The sequence below is a fragment of the Syzygium oleosum genome, unplaced genomic scaffold (assembly GCF_021117445.2).
Source record: "Syzygium oleosum isolate NSW1041296 unplaced genomic scaffold, Sole_v2.1 Sole_v2.18, whole genome shotgun sequence".
Lineage (NCBI taxonomy): Eukaryota > Viridiplantae > Streptophyta > Magnoliopsida > Myrtales > Myrtaceae > Syzygium > Syzygium oleosum.
Window position 1 is genome coordinate 3,444,588 of NW_026607502.1, and position 20,008 is coordinate 3,464,595.

The 20,008-nt window shown below is 38.1% G+C and overlaps 2 protein-coding genes across 4 annotated transcripts; both read left to right on the forward strand.

Moving 5' to 3' along the window:
• Nucleotides 1-8: 8 nt before the first annotated feature.
• On the forward strand, nt 9-10,827 carry LOC115682112 (probable LRR receptor-like serine/threonine-protein kinase RFK1). 3 transcript variants are annotated; one of them, XM_030606251.2, is made up of 24 exons: nt 9-309; nt 897-1,071; nt 2,066-2,137; nt 2,254-2,322; nt 2,401-2,472; nt 2,658-2,729; nt 2,833-2,904; nt 2,988-3,059; nt 3,159-3,230; nt 3,337-3,408; nt 3,503-3,574; nt 5,085-5,153; nt 5,515-5,580; nt 5,728-5,790; nt 5,877-5,924; nt 6,094-6,137; nt 6,702-7,090; nt 7,170-7,365; nt 8,414-8,560; nt 8,940-9,061; nt 9,148-9,358; nt 9,439-9,676; nt 9,793-9,943; nt 10,222-10,827. In XM_030606251.2, the coding sequence occupies exons 1-24, from the start codon at nt 216-218 to the stop codon at nt 10,624-10,626; spliced, it is 3,063 nt and encodes a 1,020-aa protein (XP_030462111.2). In that variant the 5' UTR covers nt 9-215; the 3' UTR covers nt 10,627-10,827. The 3 variants fall into 3 exon arrangements, with proteins under 3 accessions (XP_030462111.2, XP_056175532.1, XP_056175533.1); XM_056319557.1 differs by lacking the exon at nt 2,658-2,729; XM_056319558.1 differs by lacking the exons at nt 5,728-5,790; nt 5,877-5,924.
• An 866-nt stretch (nt 10,828-11,693) lies between these two features.
• On the forward strand, nt 11,694-19,944 carry LOC115682113 (MACPF domain-containing protein CAD1). The gene is made up of 6 exons (XM_030606256.2): nt 11,694-12,309; nt 16,136-16,374; nt 17,263-17,458; nt 17,668-17,851; nt 18,446-18,600; nt 19,092-19,944. The coding sequence occupies exons 1-6, from the start codon at nt 12,019-12,021 to the stop codon at nt 19,734-19,736; spliced, it is 1,710 nt and encodes a 569-aa protein (XP_030462116.1). The 5' UTR covers nt 11,694-12,018; the 3' UTR covers nt 19,737-19,944.
• The last annotated feature ends 64 nt before the right edge of the window (nt 19,945-20,008 follow it).

The following is a 20,008-nucleotide window of genomic DNA, read 5'->3' on the forward strand; positions in this document are numbered from 1 at the left end:
TAGAGAGAGAGAGAGAGAGAGAGAGAGAGAGTGCTTGAAAGCTATTCCTCCTTTTCACATCAGGCAAATGGATTTCGCTCCCTTGTCGTCTTCACGCGCTACACATTTACCAGTTTTGCTGTTTCTTTTGACATTACTCTGAGACCGTAAGTCCAAGGCGATAACAGCTATCCGGGTCTTAGTTTTAGCTGAAACCCACGTTTTTTCTCTTGATCATGGTTGCAAAGAACTCCTTCACTCTCCTGATTTTTGCCTTGAGCTGCTTCGGGGTGCTTAGATTGGCCGAACCAAAGGTTTCTCCCCAAGAAGGTGAGTGCAGAATCTTCATTTTGTTTGCATAATGATTTGAACTTTGGAGCTAATTGAAAGTTTTGTGGTGAGTTTTTCTGAGCTTTGCATTCTTAAGATGGTTTGGAGTAGCTAACTTGGCTTTACATCTATCTTTGTCCATGGAATTTTGTGTTTTTTCAGCCTTTCTTTAGTGGGTTTGAAGCACAATGAGATCTGCTGTACAGTAACATACAACAGAATAAAAAAGAACAGAAAAAAAAAAAAATCTAGTTCTCTCTTTCCTCACATTGTCCACAATTCTTATTTTGCTTTCCATTATACTGATTCTGCTGTTTCTTGGATTGATCTTGGTTGGAGTGGGTTCTCCTCTTGGGTCTGCATAGTAGAATTTCTAGACTTAATCTAGGAACTTGGAAGCAAATTTACAAAGATTTGTTTGGGGTTACGATTGTTTGTTATACTTAGTACTTTTTCATTAAGTTGTCCTGTTCTTGCTAATGATATCAGGCAAATATCCTTACATATTTGATTGGCTACTCAGGTTTCTACAATGACACTAATCTTTTGCGTTTTTTCTTCTTTACGTGGTTCTGAATGGGATTCAGTGGATGCTCTTCAGCAGATTGCTGCTAAAATGGGGGCCAAGTATTGGGAATTTGATGGCAATTCTTGTGCAGTTGTAAAAGTTGGTGTAACAACAGAAATACCGGAAGGAGCTGAGAGTACCATTGCTTGTGAATGCAACATCCCAAATGATACCCTCTGTCATGTCATAAGCATGTATATACCCCTCAGCTTATTACTCAGATTTAATGCATAGTTTTGCACCTTCACTGGAGAAAATAATCCTTTTTTTTTATGTATGTATAATCCACAGTCTCTTTAGAAGGGTTGATGTAACTTACGGCAGTAAATAATGTGAATTTTTCGGGCTGAATTGAGAATGTTTAGATTCTTGATTGCAAACACAGAATAGGAGGCTGAATAAACATTATGCATTAAATGACAAAACATGAAAAGGTTGAGCCCTCAATTTTTCTTGGGAAACTAGTTATAGCAAGACTTTGAAAGCTGAGACTGTGATTCAAATGAGAGCCTCACCAGTTATGGATTTGAGAAAAAAAGGACCTCTTTTCTGCAGCTGGAATTTTTTTTATACATGCAGACTAGGTAAAATATGTATAGTTGGATTGAGTCAATTTCCGCTATTTTTTGTAATATTCATCAAAAGGAACCAAGAAGATGCTGACTTTCTTTAAAAATTCTGTAAGAAGAGTAATATATAGAATGTTTAGATTGTATTCATCTACCTAATGTTACCGTGCTTAGTGGACTGCCAGGCTACTATTGAGTTTGAAATTCGTATACCATAATAACATCCAATTCCAAACATGACACTTTAGAAGATTATTTTAGACACACAGAGGAGCTCACGGTGCCCATCTGAGCAAGAATTTCCTAAAATATGTTTAGTATCTTTTCAAGTGTACTCTTTCATACTTCGTTTTACTTTTCGTGCTAATTGGTTAAGACACATTCAAGACAGTAAGTATAATTCTTTGTAACCTTTCAAAGAACAGCTTATATGCAGCACTGGTGAGTATAATCAATGGATGTGCTTTGCAAATTCAACAACAGATTTTCTTTGCATGCTTATAGCATAGCCCTTAAGGACCTCTTTCTGCTGATTGTCTGTGTAGAAATTGTTATTATTTGATTATTATTTGTGTGATGTTACTTGAGTTTGTCTAATTTTGGTTTTGATGCTTTGTAGAGTTCTCAAGGGCTATAGTCTCCCTGGAAGCCTTCCCCCTGAAGTTGCTAAGCTTCCTCACCTTAGAGAAATGTGAGACCTTGATAAAAGTGCTATCATGTTTCTTGCAGATATATGTTGATATATGGTCATGGAATACTTACTTTGAAATAGTACTTTACGAATAAATACTATCCTTTTTCTTGTAGTGACTTCGCTTATAACTACCTCTATGGGACAATACCTCAGGAGTGGGCTTCAATGCAGTTGACTTCAATGTAAGATCCTTCTAATAATTCTCTCTCGTACTGGCATCTCATTACCCTTGGTCTAAATAATTGGAGTGATCGATGCAGCTCTCTTCTCGTGAATCGCTTATCTGGGGAAATTCCAAAGACTTTGGCAAATATCACCTCTCTCACATACCTGTGCGTTTTCAACATCTTTGTCTCTGTTGCTTGCAAGTTTGCTTACAGCTGTGATAATGTCTATGGAAACTCTTGGTTGCCATGATTACCTTTTGCAGTGAAGCTAGGAACTTACTATGCAATTTCCTTGTCTTAAGTTATGTTGGTTCATACTATTAGTGATTTGACTAGAGATTCTAAATCAGATGCCTTGAGGCCAACCAATTCTCTGGCAATGTTCCTCCTGAACTCGGAAGTTTGATCAACTTACAAACTCTGTGAGATGCTCCATTGTTTTTTAATTGTCCACTCGTGCTGATTGCAAGTTTTGTATATGTTAGACATTCATGAGGGTTTATCCTTGGCATATTATGCTGGCAGGATGTTGTCCTCCAATCAGTTAACTGGAAACTTGCCGACCACTTTTGCTGGTTTGATAAATCTTACAGATTTGTAAGTTGTTGTCTTGTTCCTCCCATACAGATTATATATCTTAATTCAAATGTCTGATGACATGTTTCGATTGCATAATGCAGTAGGATAAGTGATAATAACTTCAGTGGCAGAATACCAGAGTTCATCCAGAACTGGAAACAACTCAATAGATTGTAAGATATTTTGAATTCTTTTAAGCTAGAGATGATGAAGAAAAGCAAATACTACTAATTCCAAGCAAGTAACTATGATTTTCATATTGTGATGTGAAGAGAAATGATCGCAAGTGGGCTGGAGGGGCCTATTCCAACTGGTGTCTCACTTTTGAATGACATGGTCAGCTTGTAAGCATACAGTATCCTGTCATGATCCGGCGAAACTCATATTTGAAAATTTGACGTGCAGTTATCAAGTTGAGAAATTTAGAGCAAGTTCTTATATCTTTTTCAGGAGGATTAGTGACATAATTGGTCCCAGACTGCTCTTTCCTAATCTCAGTAATATGACTGGCCTTGTAACATTGTGGGTTTGATTCTTGTTTCACTCATTTCTCTACTAGGAGGTCATTTTGTTACAAGTCACGGATGTTTGAGTAACTAATCTGTTACATTGTCAGGGTGCTAAGGAACTGTAACATATCTGGGGAGATTCCCTCTTACATTTGGAACTTCAAAGAACTAGAAGTTGTGTAAGTATAACTTGTGTGAGTTATCGTCTGTAAAATTTCTTAGCTTGCTTTTTGCATCATTTACAGTACAAATCATGCTAATGTCCATGTCACTCGTTCTCAATTTTGAATAGACTTTCTAACCATCTTCCATAATCTGAAAGATCCTTCGGAGAAGTTGGTACAATTTTTCATTGTTGCACAAAGGTAGTGGTTAATCTTGTCTGGGTGCTCGAATGAATTTGGAAGTTTCTTTTTTAGCCACTGTATGAGAAACAGTAGATGCACAAGTAGGAGTGCCAAAATCATGCTGTGCAAGAGAGCTGAAAGTGCATGACGATAACGTTCCATGATCGAAGGATCTATTCTATTGACGGTGTTACCTTGCATATGCCAGAAGTTTGGTGGAAAATTCAGTTGGGACTTTAACTTATACTGATTTTTCTTTTAATAAAAAGAACAGTTAACTTGTACTTTTTGTTTAAAACTCAGTTAACTTAAACTTGATGTATCCATATACCATTGTTGGGTACTTATAGGGTCCAACACCAAGTCTCAGACTTGTGCGTTTTGTAGTACTTGTTTGTTACTCAAAGGATCCAGCAATTACACCCTTGTATGACATCTCAAGTCAGACCACTATATTTTGGGGTGTTTATAGTGATTATTTAGTTTTGGACCTTTTACTAAATATATATCAGACTCTGATCCCTAACTGCACTTACATTATTTGATCGTGTCAAATTTAAAGTGCTATATACCAAACTTATGTTTCTACAAAATGTGCTATCGAACGAGGCGTTGTTGTTTTTTACATAGATTTCTCTAGCTGTCGGAGGCCTTATATTGAATCGGTGCAAATACAACAAAGTCAGGCATTCTGGGACTGACACAGAATTGCCTCCTGCTATGGTTGTCCACATCTTCCTCTTCCAATCCGCAATGGTGGACTGTTCTGAGCGCCTAGAATAGAGCCTTGAAAGTGGACATTTTTCCCACAGCCAAGACATGGACTGCTGCTCCTTCTTACTTGTACTTTACAACTGACAATCAGTGTGAGTTGCAATATTATAAATAGGTATAATTAATGACCTCAAAAGATTTGGTTCCACTCCTGATTAACAGCCACAAACAATACTTCACTGACATAGCCAAGCCATTATGGCAATAAACCATGCATCTTGTTTTTATTTATTTTTTCTGATTGGAGGACCACACTGATGTTGCATGGAATTTGTGTATAAATTGGGGATACATGATTCATTCTAATCCAAAGTTCGTTTTTCAGTTGGTGACCAAAATTTACTATACAAGAAAGTTACCAATATGGGCAGGGGGTTTTCTTGGTGGGATGTTTGGCATTAATTTCTGCATCCGGTCAAGTTTGTGTACATACTGTCTTCTCAACATTGCTACCCTCTGATTATGTCCTGTGCACAAGACTTAGAACTGGCTGTGTTATTGGAGATATCTCTTTTCAGTTTTTGGAGTAATATTTCGCATACGAACACTCATATTCTCCATTTAACAGGGATCTCAGCTTCAACAAATTAGTTGGTGAAATTCCAGCTACAATCACTGCAAAAAGTGCGAGATTTATGTAAGTCTGTATCCTATCAATTGTATGAGATATAATTAAATGAGTGGTGACATGACTGTGGACATGGACATTCTTTTATGGAAATCTTTGTTAGTAGGATTGAATTAAAAACAGAAAAATTGAGCCATGTGATCATCACATATGTCGGTGTTTTTATTTTATGCACCCTTAGAGGCAAAGCCACGTTCTACAAAACCAACATGCTTGTAGTAGCAGATGTTCCAACCTCAAATGGGCATTCAATCTGTAATTACGTCACAGTATATATTCAGATGAATGAATAATTTTTGTTTTTCTCATGCTTTTTGTTGCTCAATTATTTCTTCATCAGTGCTAAAACCACAGATTTTGTTTTTGCTAGCTTTCTAACAGGCAATATTCTGAGTGGACAAGTACCAGACTCGATCTTGAAGGATGGAACCAGTGTGTATGTTTTCTTCTCGTCAATGTTGATTTTACAAACTTACTTTCCGAATTTTTAGTTTGCCTCCTTTTGCTTATTTGGGATTAAATTGCTGTCAAATCTTCATCTTAAGACAAAATTACTCAAATGTTTTTTGTTGCATGGATGCAGCGATCTTTCTTACAACAACTTTTCATGGCAAAGCTCTGAGCAACGAGCTTGTCAGGGCAACTTGTGAGGATTCTCGTGATTTTTGCCCAATAAGTCATAGTGTTGTGTACTTAAGAAATCTGATAAGTCAGTTTTTCTTCTTCTGTCAGAGACCTAAACTTGAACCTATTCAAAAGCTCTTCACAAGAGAACAACTTGTAAGATTTCTCGTTTTTTTTTTCCTCACTTTACTTTCTTTACTCAGTTTAGACTTGTATCATGTATTATTTTTGCTAGCTCTGTTCAAACTATTATGTCCTTGATTCATTTTCAAAAGGCAGGAAGATTTATCTTTAACTATTGGTTTATGTTTCTACTCTGCTGCAGAAGTAGAGCCGTTCCATGCTTGGACAACTTCCGCTGTTCACGCTGTAAGTATGTTTTTGTGAGCTGCAAAACGTGTATTGGATAGAACGCCACTCTGTATTAAAACTTCCAATTGATATATATGACTCAGTAACAGTCTAATCAATTAAATGGTCACTTCAATGTTTCTCTATGGAAAATGAGAAGGTTTTCTTTTTCTGTTCATGGACAGCATCTCCTCATTATCTTGTTCTTGATATGCAGAGCATTCTTTTTGTAAAATTTTGTGAGACCATTGTCAACTATTCTCAACTTTTAAATTATTAGATTAAGGCGTGATTTAATAATGCTTAAACACTCCCCCTCTCTTGTAGGCTGGACTTTGGTCTACAACTAGAGCATGAAAATGTATAATAGGGAGGGCAAATAAAGGCCTGATAAGATTTGTATTTAGGACCTTTTGCTATGATATCATGTAAAATTTTGTAAGACCACTTCCAACTATTTAAAAAGCTTAACCTGTTAGATGAAGGCGTGATTTAATATTCAAATATGTTAACACTTTTTCCCGGCTTTCTCATTTAAGGTTCATCCATTTATTTTGCTGAAGTTCGAACTTGTCCTGACAGATTCGAGTTGCCGATATGTTAATTGCGGCGGACAAGATGCAAACATCAAAGAAAATAAACAGACTGTTCTGTACGAAGGAGATGGAGAGGTTGAGGGCGGTACTGCATTATACTTCTTTGATAGGGTTTGGAATTGGGGATTTAGTAGCACGGGTGACTTCATGGATGACAATGATTTCCAAAATAAACTATACACTGTCACTTCATCAGATGCAAACATGGATGTTCTGGATAAAACGGCAAGAATCTCTCCGATTTCGCTTACCTACTTCTTTTATTGCTTAAGAAATGGACAGTACACTGTACATTTGCGGTTTGCAGAGATTCAGTTCACCACCGACAATGCATTTAACAGTCTCGGGAAGCGAATTTTTCATATATATGTTCAGGTAGTTCCACGTGTTACCATCTTGTGCTTTTTACATCTTTTGAGTTGGACATTTCTCTCAACACGCTACAATGTCACAGGACAAATTAGTCAGGAAGGATTTCAATATCAAAGATGAGGCAGGTGGGGTTGAAAAACCTGCACTGGAAATATTTACTGTCAATGTGACCAATAATATGCTGGAGGTCCGATTTTATTGGGCTGGTAAAGGAACAACAAGAATTCCCCGTAGAAGTGTTTATGGTCCTCTAGTATCAGCAATTTCTGTTGTCTCTGGTGAGTCAATTGTTTATCTCTTTTCTTTACGTATAATTGCACCAGAAGTCATTAAATATTTTGCACAAAATTGTTGCAATCTACCAAACCAGTGTAATTTTTGCCTTTCCTTTGCATTGACTGTTTAATATTATTAAAGTCCAACTGCTTCATTGTAATTTGGTCCCAATGAATAAGTGTACTTATTGGGTGAGACATTACCCACCACAACTTAGGAATAAACCAGTGTCCATTATATGCTCCGACTAATGGTAATACTACTTTTTTTTTTGTAGAATGTCTTTGTAGCTTTCTCTTCGCAGGTCCAGTTTTAGTATGTGTGAGTAGAACTTTCTAGTTGTTTGAGCCTCCAGCTTGCTTCGTTAAAAGGTGGATTGAATACGTGTGGGAGGCATAATCTGGTCAAATTTTATGGGCATTTGGTTATCTTCAGAAACATTATACTTCTGCTAAGGGATGAAGTACACTTCCTTTTGCTGGCTAATTGTCCAATGCCGTGTCTATAATGATGAACATAGAAAAAATTTCAAATCTTTGTTTAGTCAAATTGCTATAGTAAAACAGCTCGAAAAAATGCACCTGCTGCTCTCCTCTATGCCAAGAGTAGATCTCATTCTTTTCTTCTCTCCATGTTAAAAACTCAAAACAGATCAAGTGCTTACATTTGCATTTACCGCCACATGGATGAGGACATGACCTGGTACATTTTCAGAATCATGCTTGAAACAGAGTGAATTTTACTAGTCTTGCAGTTTTGCTCGTATGATAATATATCAGTGGTATGAAACCATATATAGACACGAATATAGAGGAAACTGTGTGTCTTGTTTTTTCCAATTGAGTGCAGAAAGTTCCTAAGGAGGATTTGTATCTATTTTCTTCGTGAAATGAAATCATACATTAAATGACGTTGGTTTTCAAAAGCAAAATATAAGGATTTCTTTTCTTCATCCATTGTATAATCTAGAGCTTGGACTTTTCCTTTGATATTTTTCCTTAGTGCTTTGTCCAGAAGTAGTATTATTTTTTGACTTGTTTCCTTGGGCAGATTTTGAAGCTTGCGCTAGTCGTACAAAAAGGAGAATTAATTCTATCTTCATAGGAGTTGGGGTCTTGTGCTTTGTTTTCTTCGTGCTGTGCATCCTTTGGTGGAAAGGGTACTTGACTGGAAAAAGGGAGAGAAGAAAATCTGCAGGTTATACCATAAATCCCTCCCTTTCAACGTGGATCATACGTATATAAGTTTAAATGAAATCCTTTTTTGGGGCCCGATATATGTATGTCTATGTATGCATACACCAATCAAAAGAGACAAACAGAAACACAGAGGCGCATTTATTCACACATGTTCCTTTCTACTTGTTCTCCACTTCGATTCCTTCATTCTTTAATTTGCTACTCCTCAAGAAGCAAGGTTTTCTCGATGTGTTCAGCAACATATGTATTTTCTGTAAGAAAAAGGTTCTTCAGTTGGAAAATAATGGATACATGTCATCTTAATCTGCATTGCTACGAGATTTTCCTTTGGACATTGCAGAACTATTTCCTGCTGATTTTTTGAAATCTTTGTCCAGATGACCGCAAAGGATTGGATCTGCAAACACGGACTTATTCTTTGCAGCAAATTAAAGCAGCGACTAATGATTTCGATCCTGCTTTTAAGATTGGAGAGGGTGGCTTTGGTCCTGTATACAAGGTATAAAATTGCTATCTGTATCTCCACAATACAAAAGTTCCCCCTTGGTTTGCTTCGGAAGAAACTGTAAGTTATTGTGTGTGCAGGGTCACTTACCTGATGGTGCTGTGGTAGCAGTGAAACAGCTCTCATCCAGATCAAAGCAAGGGAATCGCGAATTTTTGAATGAGATAGGAATGATTTCTTGTTTGCAACACCCGAACCTTGTCAAGCTTCACGGCTGTTGCATTGAAGGGGATCAACTGTTACTGGTCTATGAGTATATGGAGAAAAATAGTCTTTCCCGTGTTATGTTTGGTGAGTTTATGAATTTTTCAATTGAGTTCTTGCTAAATCCTTGTGCCATGTGAACTAGACAATGAATGGGTATTTTGTAGGTCCACAGAACTATCGACTTCAACTTGACTGGCCTACGAGGCTTAAAATCTGCATCGGAGTGGCTAAAGGTCTAGCCTTTCTTCACGAAGAATCCAGACTTAGAATTATTCATCGAGATATTAAAGCTACTAACGTGCTGCTGGATCAAGATTTAAACCCCAAAATATCTGACTTCGGATTGGCTAGGCTCGACGAAGAGGAAAAGACTCATATTAGCACCAAGGTTGCCGGAACAGTGTGAGTTGCCATGACCTTGTGAGAATATCACAAAAACCATATTTTAACTTGTTCTTATATGTGTGACGTAGATGTCTGATGAAAGTTTGACCTAGAACTTATATCCTTATTTGCAGAGGATACATGGCGCCTGAATATGCCCTATGGGGATACCTCACCTATAAAGCAGATGTGTACAGCTTTGGAGTTCTTGTTTTGGAAATTGTTAGTGGTCAAAGCAACAACAGTTTTGTGCCGAGCGACGAGTGCCTTTGCCTCTTGGATTGGGTAAGTTCTTCTCATTTTTAACTGCCACAGGTGCTCTTTATGATGAGCAATCTAATGAGATGGCATGGTAAGACCAGATTCATGAGAAAGAGCTTCTACTCATGCTGTCATGTGGAGATAATATTAACTTTTAGATTATCTTGGTGTTTGATGGTAGAAATTTTGGGGCATTTCATCATTGAATTTAATAAAGGTGCTTGTCATATTAGAAAACGACCCGAAGCACAATATGGTGATCCGTTGGTTCCATGCTGAAGATACTAATGCTGTTATTACAGGCCTGTCAATTACAACAATCTGGCAACTTGATGGAACTCGTGGACGAGAAGTTGAAGCCTGAGATTGATCGAGGAGAAGCAGAAATGGTCATCAAAGTAGTTCTATTGTGCACCAATGCATCTCCATCACTAAGACCAACAATGTCTGAGGTGGTGAACATGCTCGAGGGAAGAGCAACTGTTTCAGATCCGATCCCAGAACCAGGCAAGTACAGCGAAGACCTAAGGTTCAAGGCTATGAGAGACATTCGCCGGCACACGCAAGGTCGAAGCATGAGTGGAAACCAATCGGGGAACATGACATCAGGGAACGTGACTGCGGTACACACTTTTGGTTCGTCTTCCGTATCCACCCACAATGAATTTGTGGAAATTAAACCGGAGTCAAGACCTTATTTAGCATAAGTGTCTGTTTTCTTAGATTTAGCAATTTTGCAGCTGCATCAGGGAAGCTTGCGGCCCATGTACAAATGTTATGCCACGGGTCGTAACCATCATGCGATGATTAAATGGTGATGCGTAGAAGGACGCATCATCTGTACAATATTCTCCTTTGCCGATTTTCCTAGTTGTAGTAGTCGAAAGATGTTTTTCTCTCGCCTTACCTTTTCTATCTCACCGTGGTCGTTCTTATTATGATTACCATCAGTAAACATGTTCCGTTCAGTTGTGTAGAGTTTACTCATGGAACGATATTCTTTTAGTCCTCTTTTATCTCCTTACCTATTTGGAATGGCCCTTTTTTTAAATTTAGCAGCTCCTGCAATTTGACTTTTTATTTAGATCAATTCCCTTATTTTTTTCTGAACATACAAATAGTGTTGTGTAGATCAATTTGCAAAATTTTTCACAACTCCTTTTTTTTTTAATCAAAGTTTGAGTGACATTTTAACTTGTTTCCAATGGTGGTACATGCAGATTTTTTTTTTCAAGGAAAATGTACTTTACATATTTTCATTTCTTAATGATTGATTTGACCGGACAGCGAGAACCATGTGTTGATGCTTCTTGTTGATGGTAGTGGTGCCGGCTAACAATATAAAGAGTTTGAACGCATGAATCATTGCCTAGAAATTCATCTTTCATCCAAAAGACGATTTTTTTTCTACTGATTCTTAACTAATTTGAGCACCGAAAAGATGGGGAAAGTTTGAATTGCTTTGCAGAGATAGCATTTCTTGATTGCAAGCAATGTTGGCTGTCTTCCTGCCTAAACTGAATGGAGCTTGCAAAACTTACACGAGAGATATAACATGAATGACAGTATAATGTAAACCAAATAAAGTGACAAATTATCATGAATCAGAAAAGGTAAAAGAAAGGTTGAAAGAACCAAACAGAGAGAGTAGCAACATACCCAACATTCAAAGCCGGACCTAGTCTAACTTTCATTAGTCCACTCGTGCAGGCGGACTGCCGAAAAAGCTGCAGTATTTGACTTTTGTTGCCGAGGTACCAAACAAACCGCAGAACAGCATCGCTTCTCCATCTCTTTCCTTTTGTTCTTTATTTTTCTTTTGCCTTAAGAGGACCAGTCAAACCGGAATCCTCCGTTCGCAAAAGAACGCGGTATCCAATTTATTACGGTCAAAAGACAACCTTGGAACGAACAAAGCAAACGCCCAAGAAACCAGCACCAAACTGCGGAGTCCAATCTTAGCCCACCACAACCCACCAGAAGAGAATTCACCCTTTTGACAACTTTGAGAGATTCCTCTTGGGATTGAACACCCCGCTCGATCGTCCCCCAGCATCCCCATCACCAGTGACATCGTTTCTTGATCTTCTTTTGGATCAATGAAAGATCCTCAGTCCATGGAAAGCTTGAGCTTGAGCCCGGATGATGCTTTGACCACCACCCTCTTGAATTCTGTTCAAGCTCTGGGCAGAGGATTTGATGTCACTTCTGATATCAGGCTCCTTTATTGCAAGGGTGCTCCTGGGTCTAGGCTTGTGGTTCTTGACGATGATCATGCGAGGGATCTTGAGGTGTCTGACGGTGTTGTCCTGCCGAGTGTGTCCGCTGGTATTGAGTGCTCGCAGGGGAGAGGGAAGATCGAGAGGACTAGTGTCCGTAGCTTCCATAAGGTGAGAGTTCTTGATCTTGAATTCTGGGTCATCCTCTTTCTTTTCTTGATTGATTTGTGGATTGTTTTTGGGATGAACTTGTCGGCATATTTTATTTTGCTTATTGATGGCTTGAGAGCGTTGGGATTTCGTTGTGGCGTGCTCTAACTTTTGGTTTTAAAAACTGCATCTGAGGACATAATGGATATGCAGCATCTCTTGTTGCTTCCAAGTTAGCTTCTGTATATGCGCACAAAAAGTTGGCAAGTCTGGCTTAGTTTCATTGATTTATCCATGTTCATAGGAGAATTTGTGGTTTGCTTCAGTTTTCTATTTCTTCGGTTGTTCTAAGTTGACCTGAAGAGAACAAACTCTTGCACTTGCGGCAGTCTTATGTTTATGTGGAGAGAATGAAAATGTCAAGCTTTACTAGGATATCCGACATTCCATTTAGCGATGTGAAGAACATTTGTCTTTGCACTTCAAGCTAATGGTACGGTGAGCACTGCCATCTTCCAAGCTTACACATCTTGCTCAAATTGCCTACATGTTTTTTATTCAGGGATGCTGCCCCTTTGGTTTCCTGGTAAAAAAGAACATTGAGATAGATCTATTGAACTAATGCTGAGTCCTTGGTGGTCGGGGAACTCATGCAGCTTATATGTTTGACAAAAATTCTCTTCCAGTCTTTAATTATATGAAATCAGGGATTAGTCAGATTGATAGCATGCGGGATATTATATCCAAATCTCACCCGAGCAGATCCTCAAGTAGTTGAGTTGAGATGTCACTATCCATTTGGGAAGATAGTTAAAATTAAGTCAAGTTGAAGGAGCTCTTAGAGGGCTAATGAACTAAGAGAGAAATTTGAGTGAGATGAGAAGAATTTAGATTGAGATGAGAAGAGAATAGATGACAAGGCAAATGAAAAAGAGATAGTGAGTTGAGAGAGAATATTGCTTCTGTATTTCATTCGTTAAGGAAAATAGCAAAAGAGAACTTATATCTGCTCTTACAGCTTCCTCACTCACAAGCCACTCACATGACAATGGCATAATAGGCAATAGAACTCAAATAAGCCATCATAATTGCAATTTTGCTACTACTATCTAACTAACAGCCATATGACAACCATCATTCTCTCGTCTACCCTCTCGTATGATTTATTCACTCATATTACTCTGGGGATATGACATGTTACGGAAGCTGGTCAGAAAGTTTTGCCTCGTTTTCTCATTCTTAATGCAGATTTACTTAGAGTTAAGGTGTTTGTCGCATTCAACTTGACTATTTACTCGAGGAGAGTAGTTTTTCGGTGGGAGGGATAAAGTTGACTGAAAAATGAGAATATGCAAACTTTGTAAGCGCCAGAACTTGGCTGCAGTTCGAGCGAGCAGTTATAACTGAAACTGTTTCATACAGTGTTTTACATCACTGTCCTTTTGTTGAGGTCAATTCACTTTGGTTTACTGTGGGGGTGGTTTGGGAATTTAAATTAGGAGTGAGATAAAGAGCAGTCTGTCAAAGTAGTTCTTTTGACCTGATAACTGGTAGAGTTTAGTTTAAGTTTCATCTTCCTGAGGTTTTTAAATGTGTTGAACCTGGAAAGCGAGGTAATGATCATGAAGGGTGGACGGTGAACTAAATTTTGGCTTTGTTCATACTGTGATGCACAGGGTGTTAGGTACTAAAATCTTGCTCATGAGCTTACTGCATGAAAAAGGTTTATTTGTCTCAAGTGCTTCTGCTGTTTTCTCTTTGCATGTCAGTATGTTAGTAAGAATAATGGTTTACTAAGTAATAGTGCTCTGATACTATGTTAGAAAGTCCAATCCAAAAGCTTAAGCTGATAGGTGGAGGCTGATAGGTGGAGGGAGACCACATGAATATAAAGAGCATTTAGGACCCGTTGTCAAGCGTTGTGGGATAATATTTCAGCATACAGTCCACCACGTTACTTTGCAAACTTATATGTATATTGGTGTTCGTACACCTTGCTTTACTCACGTTAGTAATTACTGGAAACATAGGGTGATATTGTCCGAATGCTTTCCAGATAAGGTAATCTGGGTTTCAACATCCCAGACAATAATTGATTGTATGTCAACTCTGTAGATTATGATGGTAATTTTTAGTGTTGATCTTTTCATACAAAATTTTGCTCTAGCCAGAAAGGGCAGTGGAAGATGTAAAAGATGTGAAATGAGACGAGAAGTAAAAATTTTGAGCATTTCGAGTTTCGAAAGACTTGATAAAGAGTCGAGTGCAATGGTAAAAGGATCATATGGCGACTTTACCTAGTGGGATAAGGCTTATTCTGTTGTTTTTTTGATGCAGTTTCAAGTTTCAACTTCCTTCTTGTTCCATGGTTTATCTGGTTTAGTGCATCCCCAGAGCATCCAATTGGTTTCACTTGGAACTTTCTTAACTTGTTGCTTTCTCTGCATTGGCAAGGATAAGATGATGAGAGCTCTGTTCCTTACAGTGAAGCTACAATATACACCTCACCTATTGATTTTCTTTACCTCTGTATCACTTTAATTTAACAAATTACATTGGAAATGTACAATCTGATGAGACGTGGCATACTTTTTTTAGCAAGCATAAACTATCTAAATTGACATGTTTAAATGTTGAGAGCCATTACAAGCTCATTTTTCTGTGATACTTCTTGTGCAGTGCTTTAACTATAACATGTATGGTATTATCAGAAGTGTTCATGTCAAGACCTACATAATTCAGTTATAATAGGGCAGGAGAGTACAGTAGCTGTTTAATTGTTGAGACATCAGAAGAGAGATGAAGGAGAGAAAAATTGGGGTTAGAGTGTGCTTGCATAAAAACCAATATTACATATATTCATTGGCACTAGATAACCCTTGAAAATCCATATGACAAAGATCATGACGAAAATTACATCTAATAAGCTCATCTTACTCTAGCTATCTTCAAAGTCAAATTGTTAGATTGGCAATTTTACCTGAATGTTTGGACTATTAAATACAGTAATAAACACATAAAAAGTTGCACTTGCATCAACTGTGTTCTACATGCGAAATTCTATTTATTGAGTCATAAGGGGATATGTTACTGGAAAAGAAAGGGGCAGGAGTAGTCGCTTAAGATGGGAAACCATGATTTGTGTTAAAGTACGAAGCTAGGACAGCAGGAGAAAAGATATTAAAGACAGGTTTCCTACCCATCTCTCATTTCCAATAAACAACTCAGTACCCTTTAATACACTTAACAAAGCTATCTATGTGATGTAGACTTATGATGCTATAGCTAATGCTTTGGGTAATTTAGGAAATTCTATCACATTTGGTGCTATTTTTAATCAGGTCACTTTATTAGAATTTGGCCATTTTTACATTTGTAATGGTTTGAATTTTAATTGGCTCTGTGACTTATCCTTCAATTGGCTTTCTGTTGGTGTTTTCATGGGGCGGTTGACAGAGTGACTCAATTAAATCATTATAAAAGTAGCATGGGTTGGATCAAAATATGATATATCGATCTGTTCTAAAAATCAGTACAAAGATCGATGAAAAATAAAGTCATTTACTCCAAATCCTTCTGATAAAAAGCTCTCCAAGAGCCAACTCTTTGAAGCGGGGGAATCTTTTTCCTTTGCAACTTGCACGATGCCTCATATGCCAGATAAGGCCAGACAAGAATTGTCGACTTCTCACTCTTAAATGCATATAACATAGATCATTTTGCGTCTTTCTTGCATCATGAATGGACTCCCTGTCTACATATCGGTTCTTGTGGATGGTTTTGATTCTTTTTCGGCTGATAACTCCAATGGGTGGTTTCACTAAGACTATTACTGTCAAAATTTCAGATGGCCGAATATTTTAATAACCAGTCAGGTATATCAGGATCAACACCACTTGGAAGCTTCAATGCCATGTTCAATTTTACCGGCTCTTGGCAAGTTGATGCAGCATCTACAAAGTCACTTTCCATGGTTGGGTACTTCATTCCCTTGTTTAAGGTTGAATTAACCAAGCGTAAGTTGGTTTTACGGGAGGAAATCAAGCGCGCTGTTCCCTACTCATGGGATCCTGCTTCTTTGGCAAGGTAATTGTTCATAGGCAATCTTGCATGTACATTCTGGGCCAGTCTACTATATTTATACTCTTGGTGCTTCTCGCTTACGCACTTCAAACTGTGTCTATCTTTATCACAGTAATTAACAAGTCCAAATTAAAATATGCCAATTCCGAACCCTCTGTATCAGTGCAGTATGAAGTTTTAGTTCCACCTTCGTGCATCCATCTTTACATGCAGAAACAATTCTTTGATTCATCTTTTAACATTGAATACCAATATGGAGTTTTCCAAATCAGCTATATCTTGAAGCTTTAGATACTTCGTATCTTTTCTTACCATCCCCGTCCATGACATCATAGGACTTCCACCTTTCTAACACGAATCTCTATTCCTAATCACTTTGCCTGAATGGAGCATTAGAAGGTCTTCATTCAACGCGATCAAAGCATCTCAAGCAAGCTTTTCCATGTTATCTTTAATTGTGTTAAATTTAAGTTTATTGCGCCTTTAGAACAGTCATTATGAGAAACTTGTAAACAACAGAACACTTTTCCTCTCTATTTAAAGATATAGCTAAGAACACCTTGAATTACTTTGGAAAAATCGAGCCATATTATAACTTTATCTGTTCAAAAGTAGCAATATGTCCAAAGCTAGTGTATGCCTCATTCCATCACGTGATGAGGCTTTATGTGGTGAGTTCAAACTCAACACATCATGAGTTTGAGTTATATGTTGATTATTCTAATATTGATACTTCTACAGTCTAAATTTTGGGTGGGGAAATGCTGGGCTTCCCTGGTGTCCCCTTGTATCTGTCTCTGCTACTCCTATTGATGTATCTACATGAAGACACAGGAGTAATTCAAATTAGCCACCAACTTCCTCACCCTTTGTTTTCGTGTTCATCTTCAGCTTTATCGAGAATTTTGGTACCCATATTGTTACTTCTGCAACTGTCGGTGGAAGAGATGTAGTTTATATCAGGCAGCATCAATCATCTTCTTTGTCAACACCGGACATTGAAAGTTATGTAAAAGACATTGAGAGTCATCGGTTTCAAGAATCCAGGAATCAGCCAAGTGCAGGCCTCCCAAAATACAAAGACAAGGTTAGTATCAGAATATTGCTTAGTCAAAAAATTCTCCTTTTACAGTGTAGAAATTTTCCTCATAAACTTGCAACAGTCCAACAGTGGAGAAAGTGACTATGACCTTCATTTATTTTTTACTCCTAAAAACCATATCCAAATTCTGTCATGTGATGTTCTCCTCATTTTGGAAGCACTAATCATGTAAGGCTCGCAATTATTTGCTGCAGGATGTCACAGTAATCTTTAGGAGGCGAGGTGGTGATGATCTCGAGCAGAATCAGGCTAAGTGGGCTGACACTGTAAGATCAGCACCAGACGTAATTAACATGACATTTACGCCCATTGTTTCACTTCTTGAAGGAGTGCCTGGGATAAAGTATTTGGCCCGTGCTATAGACTTATATTTGGAATGTGAGTGTTCCTTTTCCTATAACTGTTCATTAACTTGAGTGATTGGTAAAGGCAATGCTTTTTGAGGTTTTCTCAGTGTATTTGCGATATGGATCCATAGAGATTTAATTTTTCTAATCTTTGGTTTTGTTGTGAAGATTATTGAGGTTCAGAAAACTCTAAGATGAGCAACATGATTTGAAGTAGATTTTAGTACAACACCTATTTCTGGGGATTGGTGGAGTCTCCTGTACACGTGTATAAACCCAGATCAGAAAAACTAGATCGCTAACTTGTTGAGCTTCTGATGTTCTGTTTTTTTCCTATTGTAATGACTTAAAACAAGTGAATTCTAACTCGATGCAGCTATGGGAACTTAAATCAGCTTAATTTCTGGATGAATTCTGTCCAGTTATTCAGTCCTATTCCATGGCATTTCTGATAAGTGTCAGAAACTTCAAAACTTACTTGAAATAGTTCAATTTCTACAAGTTTCTGATTAGATATGTTAGGCGACTAATTTATTTCTTGTTTTTGTGTGAGAGATGAGAATGTCCGCATCTGATTTTACTTTAGATAATCAAATGTGTGCAACTTGTTTGTTGTTCCAACCAGATAAACCTCCAATCGAAGATCTACAGTACTTTTTGGATTTTCAAATTGCTTGTGTCTGGGCTCCAGAACAAAAAAATCTTCAAAGGAAAGAGCCTGTCTGTTCATCCCTCCAGTTCAGCTTGATGGGTCCCAAGCTATACATTAGTCCAGATCAGGTACGTTACAATTTTATCGAGCTGGAAATATTACATAAGCAGATAACAAAGGAAGATACTTTATATTACAACGGAAAAAGGGCAATAAAAGTGAAGGATTACTTATTTAGCTAGCTGAAAAGACGAACTTTTATCCTGCGTCTGTTTGAAGTCCACTAACTGCACTTGCCAGAAAAAAAGCAAAATAAATGAGCTTTTATGTTCATCACTATCTAGCTTGAATTTTTTAATGTTTAGTTTCACAGCATACCTACTTGTTAAACTGAATAAAGATGAGCAAGCAAATAAGTTGTCCAAAATCAAAAGAAGTGCAAATTAAATGCACCAATACCATACTAAAATGTTTCTATTTGCAATCATGACCTTTGACTAATCCATTCATCCAAACCCAGCGATATTTTCATGTTCCTGAATAATTTGCTAAAATTGCACATTACTATCTGATTTGGTAATTTTTCAGTCAGATGATCTTTCTTTTTATTCTTTTTCAGGTGACAGTCGGTCGTAAGCCTGTGACAGGGTTGAGACTTACAATTGAGGGGAGCAAGCAAAACCGGCTCGCTATCCATTTGCAACACCTGGTTTCTCTTCCCAAAGTTCTCCAACCCCATTGGGACGCGCACATGGCGATTGGTGCTCCCAAGTGGCAAGGCCCCGAGGAGCAGGACAGCCGTTGGTTCGAGCCTATCAAGTGGAAGAACTTTTCCCATGTCAGCACCGCACCAATAGAGCACACCGAGACCAGCATCGGCGATCTCTCAGGAGTCCACATCGTGACGGGGGCTCAGCTCGGCGTTTGGGACTTTGGGTCCAAGAATGTACTTCACCTTAAACTCCTCTTTTCCAAGGTCCCAGGTTGTACAATAAGGCGGTCTGTATGGGATCACAACCCGGCGAGTTCATCTTCACTAAAGAATGATGGTGCTTCCTCATCAGCATCCAAGGATAAGACATCCAGTGACAAAAAGGAAGACAGTTCAAATAAACCCGGAAAACTGGTGAAGATTGTGGACATGACAGAAATGTCCAAGGGCCCACAAGATATACCCGGTCATTGGTTGGTTACGGGGGCAAAACTAGGGGTTGACAAGGGAAAGATCATGTTACGCATAAAGTACTCGCTGTTGAACTACTGATTCGTCGTGTATTATTCGGTAGGTTGATTTTTTTTTTTTTGGTGGTGTTTAGCTTAGAAAAATGCATTCTTTGCACAGGTGATCACCTTGAATTGTTCTGTACATTCTTCTTTTGTATGCCCTTTTTCTGGTCATCTATTGATGATGCAGTATTATTGACCTATGTTTCGGTTATTCACGAATCAACCTAGTGGCTGCTGGATGATAACCTTGCTGTGTAAGAGTGGTTCATTTCATTATGGAGAACAAAGTAGTGATTGTTTCCCGAATAG

Excerpts from the sequence above, each read along its gene's own strand:
- LOC115682112 (XM_030606251.2), top strand. The coding sequence starts at position 216 with ATGGTTGCAAAGAACTCCTTCACTCTCCTGATTTTTGCCTTGAGCTGC. Across the intron at positions 8,561-8,939 it reads GGAGAGAAGAAAATCTGCAG|ATGACCGCAAAGGATTGGAT; the intron begins GTTATACCATAA and ends ATCTTTGTCCAG. Across the intron at positions 9,062-9,147 it reads GCTTTGGTCCTGTATACAAG|GGTCACTTACCTGATGGTGC; the intron begins GTATAAAATTGC and ends TTGTGTGTGCAG.
- LOC115682113 (XM_030606256.2), top strand. The coding sequence starts at position 12,019 with ATGAAAGATCCTCAGTCCATGGAAAGCTTGAGCTTGAGCCCGGATGAT. Across the intron at positions 12,310-16,135 it reads GTGTCCGTAGCTTCCATAAG|ATGGCCGAATATTTTAATAA; the intron begins GTGAGAGTTCTT and ends TCAAAATTTCAG. Across the intron at positions 17,852-18,445 it reads TATAGACTTATATTTGGAAT|ATAAACCTCCAATCGAAGAT; the intron begins GTGAGTGTTCCT and ends TGTTCCAACCAG.